This window comes from Eublepharis macularius, chromosome 6 (genome assembly GCF_028583425.1).
Source record: "Eublepharis macularius isolate TG4126 chromosome 6, MPM_Emac_v1.0, whole genome shotgun sequence".
Lineage (NCBI taxonomy): Eukaryota > Metazoa > Chordata > Lepidosauria > Squamata > Eublepharidae > Eublepharis > Eublepharis macularius.
The window spans coordinates 81,095,805-81,106,223 of NC_072795.1; the positions used below are offsets into that span (position 1 = coordinate 81,095,805).

The 10,419-nt window shown below is 39.6% G+C and overlaps 1 protein-coding gene across 1 annotated transcript in view; it reads left to right on the forward strand.

Moving 5' to 3' along the window:
- The window catches only part of ENO4 (enolase 4), a 50,329-nt gene extending 40,467 nt beyond the window's left edge, over positions 1-9,862 (forward strand). The window contains exons 11-14 of the mRNA XM_054983919.1: positions 1,811-2,006; positions 3,820-3,887; positions 4,946-5,063; positions 9,462-9,862. Of these exons, the coding sequence (XP_054839894.1) occupies positions 1,811-2,006; positions 3,820-3,887; positions 4,946-5,063; positions 9,462-9,574 (495 nt within the window). The 3' untranslated portion in view covers positions 9,575-9,862. The remainder of the gene's footprint in view (positions 1-1,810; positions 2,007-3,819; positions 3,888-4,945; positions 5,064-9,461) is intronic.
- The last annotated feature ends 557 nt before the right edge of the window (positions 9,863-10,419 follow it).

Sequence of the window (10,419 nt, forward strand, 5' to 3'; positions counted from 1 at the left end):
TGCGAATCAGCACTCTGCTGGTTCGAAACTCTCCACTGCCACGAGCTCATTAGGTGGCCTTGGGTAAGCCACTCCTCTCAGCCCCAGCTCCTCGGCTATATTGTGGGGATAATAATAACACTAACTTGTTCACCCCTCTGGGTGAGGCACTAATCTGTCTAGAAGTGCAGTATATAAGTGCGGTATATAAGTGCAGTTATTATTTATTATATTGAAATATTCAGTGCAATCCTAAGAAAATGTTTCTGGGATTAAACCTGATTTAATACACCAGAATAGGATTCTGAGTACACTTGTTTAGGATTGCATCAAAAACTTTGCTTTATCTTTATATCTACATATAATAATAACAATTATATCAAAACGCAATATAAACAAATTAAAAAGAAATATAAGAGAGAAGGTATCCATTTTACCAGCAGGACACAACTTCATACTTTTACAGGTCACAATTTGGAGACTTACAGTTTGCTTAGAAAGCTATATAGCAGTGAAGTATTGATATAAGGGGTTTGATGCCATCAAACGTCAATACACACACACAAAGAGGAGATTTCACTGATTCCTCTCTCCTGCAGAAGACTCCTACTCCTCTGCCATGCTGTTCCTGAGGCACCCCTGGAGTAGAATTTTGAGGGATATTTGTGGATGCAGTTGGATGTGTGTGAGAAAATTGTACCCCATGGGTGGAAATCCTACTGCCTGTGGTATATTTCAGTGGGATCCAAGCCATTATGTTTTCCATTATTAATCCTACTCAAGGAACACACTGACACATTCTGCAATAGTGATAAACAATTGTTATAAAAGTGGCTTATAGCACCTAATCATATAGGGCTGATAAAGGCTGATCTGGGCAGCAATGTAACACAGCAAGGCTGATCTAGTCAGCAGTAAAACATAGTATAGGCACAGGAAGAGTGACAGGTCAAGGAACACTAAGTATGTGACTGAATGACTAAGAAAGGCCAAGGTAGGCTAAAGCCACAGTCAGTAAGAAGGCCTATCAGTGGGAGATGGTAAGTGGGCATCATATGGCAGAAGTAGATGCAGCTGGAGTAGCATTGTGCAGGGCAGCTGCAACTGGCGTGGGCTAATGGTATTGGCTATGCATATTTTAAGATTTTATAGTTCTCCTTTACTTTGTATCATTGTATTTTGCAAAATGTGTTAATAAAAAAAAATCAATGGTGAATGGTGACAGAGAACGATAGGCCCCGCAACTTTATGAGTGAATGTAATTCAGCTGCAACAGCAGCCAAGTTCAGGCATGCATCACATTCCTCACGGTTCAAGCCCTTAGGGCTGCAGGGAGCTAAAGTGGAGGGCACACTGACAAAGCTATTTTCCATTAACTCTGCTTTGCTTGTAGTTCTCTGTATCTAAGTCAACTTAGATTCAAATAACTGTTGCCTGTCAGGAATAGTTTGGATTCATTCCAACTACATTAATTTAACTGCATGGATAAGAACTTTTGTTATGTTACAAAGGATAAAGCATTGAATAACAAAGGATAAAGCATTGAATAACTTTTCTGTAAAGTACAGGTCATTTTCCTTTTAAAACTATGTTGGGAGACTTATACAATCCGTGAGTCCAGTTCTGCTGATCCCAACATAATTGTTTTCTGCACCACAGCAAAATACTGCCATTAAAGAACTGGTAGACATCTTCTAATATACACTGTTAAGCATAACACTTTCTATGAAGAATTATCCCAATTGCCTTTTAAAATTCATGTCACTATCTTCCTTTGCTTGCTGATATAATCATTTAAAAGATTAACCACTTACTTTTGCTATCTATATAGGACACTCAGCAATGGGAGAATTTATGTAGTAATCTGGGTTCAAAATGCTACCTTATTGCAGAACATGCATGCAAGAATATGCCTAAATATTTAGATGGCCAAAAGAAGAATGCACCAAAATGCAGTGGTCTCATTTTGAAATGCACCAATGAAACTAAAATTTCTGACCTTTTAGAAATGACCAAGCTTTTAGATGGTGAGTTGGGGAGAGAATTGAATTTTAAAATGCAGGGCATACTGTAGATTTGTCTATGCAATCTGTAAAAGTATGTTACATTTTATATTTAAATACAGTAATTGAGAATGTTAGAAGTGCTTATTAGACAAAATTGACTTTCATCATAGCTTAACAATAGAGTTAGAGGTTCAAGTTCCAAATATGTGAAATGCATTCTTAACAGAATATTTCAGATCAGTGCTGCATGGTGCCTAAGCGACTGGGCGTCTCTTGTACTATTAGTTTCTGTTATATATTTCCATGGACATTTTAGAAATCTTCAGAATGTAACAAAACTGCTTAAATAATTGAACAGTATGCTTCAGAATTTCACTTACACCAGCTGGGGAGTGTTTTCATCTCTAGCTTCTATGGAAGAAAGACAATTTTGAATTACATTTCTCAAATCCTAATCTGTAGTTGGGAATACACTAGAAAATTTGATCAATTCAGCCTGTAGTTGCAGGAAGGCAAGACTTAACTTTTATTGTAATGGAGAATGTTCAAAATACAGTGCAAAATTAGCTGAATGTTTTCATTTATATCAGTGGTATTAAATATGCTTGATGCTGTATTGATTGTGCCTAGACATGAGCATGGCTGGGAAAAAGCCACATTGGTCCATGGTCTGTCATGTTTTATGGACCATAGGACCCCCCCCCCCCCAGTTCACGGAACGGTTTGTTGGTCCATGGTCCGTCACTTCGGGGGGTCTAGAATTTCCCCCTTCACACTCAAAGATGCCAAACTCGCAGGAGGTCTTCAGCAATCTCTCCTCCAGCCACCCTCCAAGTTTGGTCAAGATTGCATTTCGGACATCCAACTTACAAACCCCCAAAGCGGTCGCCCCCAGGAAACTTCCAGTAGATAGAATAGGAGCCACAAATGCCAATTAACTTGCATTGGCTTGCAGCCATTGGCTGTGCCCTAGGCGAGCCCAATACCCTTCAATCAAGTAAGAATTGAAAGGGGACCAATAAGCTTGCACTCAGAGCCTGACTGCAGCTCTGAGACAGGTTTGCAGCACAGCCCTTGGCTAGCCCACTGCCCCTCAAGCAAAAAACCCCAAAAAACAAAAATGAGCCCTCAGCCGGTCTCAGCCGAGGAGACCCAATAAGCTTGCTGCTACCCAGAGGCTTGCTGCAACACAAGCCCCAAGCCTCCCTCTGGCAGAATCCAAAAAGAACTCGCACAATAAGCAGTTCCTCCGAGCCGGAAACCAGCTGGAAAGCAGCTCCACGCTGTGTCTTATATACTAAATACTCACATAGAGAATAATGGGAGCTCTCTGGTTGGCAGCCAGAGCTGCCTATCAAGGTTTTCAGGGTAAGATTGGTGTGTTTCAAGGGCAGCAGAAGGTCTGCAGGCGGCTCCTATGTTGCCTAGGGAATTGATTGCTCAGCAGTGGGATGTCTGGTTTCACAGGCCGATGGACCGGCCAAAGTTCATCGTGTCCATGAAAAAAGGCATGTCTCACAACTTGCCAGCTCACGAACGCCAAACTGGCCCAGTCTGTGTAAAATTTTGGTCCATTTTTTGGTCCATGCCCACCTCTAATTGTGATCAGTGCATTTAATAAAGTGAAGAAGCTACATAGCAGTCACTCCATGCAAATTTACTTACTGTGAAATCCTAATCAGGGTTACTCAAGTCTAAGCCCACTGACTTCAATGGTCTTATACTGGAGTAACTCTACTTTGGATTTCACTATTAGTGTCATCAAAGACAGTCTTAAAGCAGGGCATAGAAGAGAAATTAAGACAAATCAAGCAAACTTGTCTATCATGTATAGGTCTGAAACATCTTTCTATATTTGGAACCTCAGATGGAGAGTCTTCTGATGACAGCCTTGTGGATCTTGTAAGTACTGCTATCCATTCAATAGCTCAAATGCTGCTTTTTATGTTAAACTGGCCGTCAGTCATAATGTTGCTTGTAGCTGAGAGATATATAACCTTTTAGGAAATTGGCTTGTTCAAGATAGTCACCTTTTTAAAGAGAGTTAATCTTTGAACTTTAAAGGGAAACAACTGTAGGCAAGGGAAGTATACTGAAAAATATGTATTGTTTCTTTCTGACATTTTAACCAAAAGTTAAGTACATTATTCAAAATACAGAGCACTAACAGTAGCTTTTATATAACAGCTCTTAATGGACTCAGGTTTCTGTTTAAAGTATAGTTAAAGAGGTTTGTCACTAAAAATGTGTCCACTTCAGTGTTATGACATTTAGTGCCTCTTCACACATAGCACCCTGCCCAGGTTCTTGCCGGTTCTCTGGCTCCCTGAGCACCAATAATGAATTTTCCCTCCTCTTTCTATTCACAATATGCAGTCTTCCTTGAGCACCCTCTCCTTCATACCACCACCCCCCTCCACCTTTCCCACTATAGTTTCCCCTTTCTTTAGGTCCCGTGTGAGGTGGATTCTTTGTTCCAAGCCTTCCTTTTTCTCATAACGACTGAACTGTTTTAACATTCCATGACTGATTTTGCTCCTTTTCAGTGTTCTCAGAGCTGTTCACACAGTTACGAATAGAATGCCGATAAACACAGGTACATGATAGGCAGGGCACCAGATTTTACCCAATTATATGAATAAAGTTTCCTGTAATTACACCATTAAAAACTAAACTATAATTTTACATTTCCTGCAATAGGAAATGAATACATAGGACAAGGTTTACTCATGATGTAGACTGAGGTTTCTAACAGTGAAATCCTAAGCAGAGTTACTCCAGTCTAAACCCATTGATTTCACAGTAACTCTGCTTAGGATTTCACTGTAAGACATTAAATTTGTTAACTAGCAATTTTTATATATTTTATTTTATTCAGCTTATACCCCAACCTTCCCCACAATAAAGTGACTTCATTTCTTCAAAGGTTGAAGATTAAAATTTTCATTTTCTTATCTCAGGCTGTTGGACTGGGAACCAGGTTTATCAAGTTGGGAGGTCTCTCACGTGGTGAAAGAGTGTCCAAATACAATCGCCTTCTTGCTGTAGAGGAAGAACTGACCAAGAATGGAATACTATGTAAAAACCACTTTCTTACTTTGTTTTCAATGTTTTAATGAATTGAATTACAAAGACTGGTAAAAGAGTGATTGAAATTGCTCTGCAGGAAGGAAAGGGAATCAAAAGACTATAAATAAGCACTTGCAGAAAACAAGGATGTAATTTGCCACAAAGTATACTGTCATCCTAATGAGTTATCTGTTTACTTGAGAGTTAAAATACAGCATTTCTCTAACAATAAGCTACAACATATTTTTCAATGGAACTAACTGGTTTGGAACCTTCAAGGCTTTTTTAAAAAGGGGTTCTTCACATAAAATAGAAACCAGAGGCCAGCACATTGCAGATAATGTAGGACATTGCAATTCATTACATATAGAATGTATAAAATGTTTAGAAAAGTCATGTTACTAAATACAGAGGCAATTAGCCAGTGATGCAGTTCCAAAGACTTAATGGCACAAGCCTCCCTCAGCTAATATTCCATTTTGACCCCATGTTGTTCCCAAGGGTCTGCTTATCCAAGTTGGTGTGAGTGGGGTTAGTGGTCTGCTTAGGAAGGGGAACAAGCAAAGGGCCACTTTGCAAAGGATATTGATGATTGAATATCTGCCAGAGTTTGTATTTAATTTATTTGCTACACTACCAAGGTCAGTTTTACCTCGTCGTTATTCTAGTCGCATCAATCAAAATGCAAATGAGTCTGAAGACGCTAGATATAGATCTTGTGCAGTTTCTTAGCTGCTATTGCAGCTTTTCTGTGAAACGTCATTTGAATTTTTTTGTTTCTGCATTCCAATTCTGCAAAAAGGAGATGTCAAAGATAGCAGCTACTATCAGACTGGTTCATTAATTTCCTACACAACCAAAGCAATGCTCAAATTTCTACAACAAAGACTCTTACCATATATAGAACAAGAAATGCAAGATGTTAAACCTGGATTCAGAAAAAGAAGAGGCACTAGAGTTCGTATTGCAAATTTATGATGGTTTATGGAATACACCAAAGAATTTCAGAAGAAAATCAGCCTGTGTTTTATAGATTATAGCAAAGCTTTTGACTGTGTGGATCATGAAAAGCTACTGAAGGTGTTAAAAGAACTAGTTGTGCCATAATATACGATTGTGTTGATGAACAACTTGTACTCTGGACAAAAAGCTAGTTAGGACAGAATATGGGGAAACAGAATGGTTTCTGTTTGGCAAAGATGTCAGAAAAGGATGCATATTATCTCCCTATCTGTTCAACCTATATGCAGAACATATAAGGAAAACTGGATTAGATTTAGATGAAAGCGGAATGAAAATTGGTAGAAGGACCATTAACAATTTGAGATACGCAGATCACACCACATTACTGGCAGAAAATAGTGAAGTCTTGAAATTATTACTGATGGTTAAAGGAGAAAGTGCAAAAGAACAGCTGAACATCAACAGGACAAAAGTAATGGCAACTGAGGAATTACACAATTTTAAGGCTGAAAATAAAGAAATTGCAATTGTTCCAGATTTTCTATTCCTTGGCTCAATCATCAACCATATGGGAGACCTCAACCAAGAAATCAGGAGATTGAAAGATAGATGGGCAGCCATAAAGGAACTAGAAAGAATTCATAACGATATGGTTGTGTTGCTGGGGACCAAGATCAAGACAGTTCGTACTATGGTATTCCCCATTACTATGCATGGATGTAAAAAGTGGACAATAAAAGCTGACAGATAGAAAGTTGATTCTTTTGAAATGTGGTATCGGAGGAGAGTTTTATAGATACCATTGATAGCCAAAACAACAAATAAATGGGTTCTGGTTCAAATCAAACTTGCATTCTCCCTAGAAGTTAAATTGATGGAACTGAGGCTACTTTGGTCACATTATGAGAAGACCAAACTCTCTGGAAGAGACAAGAATGATAGGGAAGGTAGAAAGCAGTAGGAAAAGAGGCTGACCCAAAATGAGATGGCTTGACTCAATAAAAGAAGCTATGGCCTTGTCCTGCACTCAGTGAGTTTCCCATTAAAAATAATGGTCCTGAAGGGGGAAAAACATGAATTTTACTTCTGAACCAGTAATAAACAACAGCAATAAACATTCCCCTCCCTCGAAGTCCGGATCAAAAATGATAAAATCTTCTCAATGCACATCCCTACTTGTAAGTGTTGTAGCTCCTGAGGCTGCCCTGTGCTCTGGCCAGGATCCTACAAGGAAGTATCATTCTCAGCACTCTGCCCTGGATCTACAGTGAGGTGGTGCACAGCCAGTCCAGCACTTTGCCTCCTTGTGGTGCCTCTGTCTGGGCCTTCCGCTGCTCCTGTTTCTGTGGAGAGGCAGAGTCCTGGGGGGACTACAGGCCTGGGTGAATGTCCTGCCTGGTAGAGGCTTAGTGGTTATCTCAGGGGCTGGTGGCAAGGGCTCACTTGCAGGCTCTGGCAGGGTGACCTCTAGCATGCCTGGAACATAGTCCACAGGCACCTCTGCAGCATCAGGCCATCCCTAATCCTGTGGGTCCTCCTGGTTACCTGGCTTAGACTTCTCAGGCTCTTCCTCTGAGCACTCAGTCAGAGTCACTATGCTGGTCAGAGGGGGTCATTACAGGCTTCCAGTTTGTAAGATCTGAACAGTTTGCAAGATCTGACCTGTTAATGATTGGATGTTTTGGAGGTTGATAATTCAGAGGGTCACCATAAGTCAGAAACACCTTGACAGCACATAATACACACATATTTGCTGGAGCACAATAGACATCATGGACATAACCGTTCCCCAGGCAGAGGGTGTATTAAAGGGAATGAGGGGACTATATATCTCCCATATCCTCATCTGGCCCACTCTATCAAAGACTGATGTTGTGATTTGCATTCCTTGGCTGAAGGGGAGTGTAGCAGATATTTACTTCTTTTTCACTAATGGACACACAAAACTTGTTTCCATGGCAGAATGGGAATTCTGGGTCTGCCAGATTCTAGTCTGACTGTAACCTCTGTACTACACTGGCTTTTGATATAGGAGTAATGCAAAGACCTATTTTTGTAATATTCTCGGATGCAGAATGACTGTCTTGGTACACTGATAGCCCCACAGGAAATAATTGTGGCTTTTGTTGATGTTGTGTATGTGATAAATACATGCAGCAATAGCACCTTAAGCATACATGAATAGGTTGGACTTGTGTGGGAATGTAATTATATAGTTGTACTTGTTATACAGGGCTGGTCTACTTTAATAACTAACAAAATGAATTCTAAGCCACGAAATCCTACTTTTACATGTCATTGGACAGATTTAGCAGTGTTATATTCAGCTGTGTAGTTACAATCCAGCCAAGATTACACATTTTTAAGTTCCAATGGTTGTATGAGAAATTGGTTTTATGAGAAATAGCCAGACAAATCACCAAAAATATTAATCAGGTTCATTAATACTGGAATGGAAGACTGAGGTTCTGAAATAAACAATAAAAGATAATTTTCTTATAAGATAATTTTAAATTCTACAGAGTTATATACAAAACCATGAATATTATGTCTAATGGCGGATGCCAGGGGTTCCAAACAGAGATCAAAAATAAAAGGAGAAAGAGGACTGACTGAAGAGAGAATGGTGCAAAACACCACCATTAGTCAGTATCCTAGATCTAGGAGGTGAATAAAGAATTCTAATCCACTTCAAAAATTCATGAGGAAAGCTGAATTTAGTCAGTGTGGCAAAAAAAATGTCCAATATATTTTGTCAAAAGCCTTTTCAGTGTCAAGTGAAAGAATAGCAACTTGATCGGACCTGCTACTATTTAATGCAATCAGATCAGCAACAAATCTAAGACATATATTGGAAGGAGGGTTTAGGTGTGATCCCACTCTACACCCATCAAGTTATTCCCTTGCAGTGTTCTTAACCTAAATGCAATCAGTGTGTGAGGGGGCATTGGGATCAGGACACAGACTTCCTCCAACCTCTGCACATCATACAAATAATGTTCCCAAAGTCTATAAATATACAGTGCATAGGAGCTTTCTGTGCAGTCGCTGTACCCTGCAGCCCACGAAGTCCATGCATGTGGTTTTTTTGTTTGTGAACTCACTGCTCAAGGTGTAATACATATGTGGAGGCTGGAAGCGGAGTGTGTGAACGTAATCCCAGTCTCTCCACCAAGTGCTGGCAATACTTTTTAATACAGTGCTAATCTTCTGAAACGATCTCCTAGGCTTCTGTTGCTGCAACCAAGGTTGCAAGTTGCACTGTTTATACTCATTACACATTAGAATGTTTCACAGGAACAAACATACTAACCCTAGATTTTTTTAAAAAAAAATCTTTAGATTTTTTTCAAAGCATAATTATCAGCATGGCTAGAAAATATGATTGTTGCTTAAATATTTTGAACATACATTTAAAAATTCAGGGCATATTTTCCATTTCAGGTGCAAGAGATGACTATGAATTTGTGGATTTTACTGAAGATGAACAAGAAGAGGAAGAAGAAGAGTTTGACTGTAGTGATTTGGCTGTGGAAGTAGTACCACTTGCTTTGTAGAAAGTGATGCTTCAACATTTGACTTTTGTTGGCCCAGTTCTTCACTTGGGTGCAAACTGCATTTTACCCAGACTATCAAAATGGGACAGCAGCTGATATGAGCTCTGGCTCATCACTCTTTGAAATACATAGGAATAGTCACATGAGATCGCTGAATATACTGACTGCAAAAAGCTTGAATTGCTTATGGCTGATAATCTACTTCAGTGTGGTAGTTAACAAAACTCAGTGAACTTTTATGCAATGCTTCATTGAAATAATTACCATAATAAATAATCATACTACTACTTTTTTAACCATCACTTTGTTGTCTTAAAATAGTAGAGTCCAGTAGCACCTTTAAGCCTAACCAACTTTATTGTAGCATAAGCTTTTGAGAACCACAGCTCTCTTTGTCAGATGCATGGACGGTATGAAGAAACTGGCCAGAGAAACTGGCACTAGAGAAAGGCTGAGAAAAAGACACATGCATTCTGGGAGGGAAAAGAGAGGTGCTTCAATGAAATCGTTTAGCAACCATCCTTTTCTGTTTGATGAGGTGGTGAGTGGAGCGGGGAGAAGGTGCAGGGAGTGAGGGCCACGTAAATGTAAATCAGTTGCAAAAGTCATGAAAGAAGTGGAGTGTGCAATCCAGGCTGGGTGTGACCCCTCCCTCCATTGCTGAATCTGAATGGAATGCCTGAAGGCACTTCTGGTAATGAGATAACCATCCAGACAGAGTCACTGTTCAATCCAAGTCTGACTGAGACAAATTTACATATGAATACTAATTCAGCAGTTTCCCATTGGATTTTGTTTTGGAAAAGTTTCTTTTGAACATGGTGACCAGGACGTTCCATCAAGGA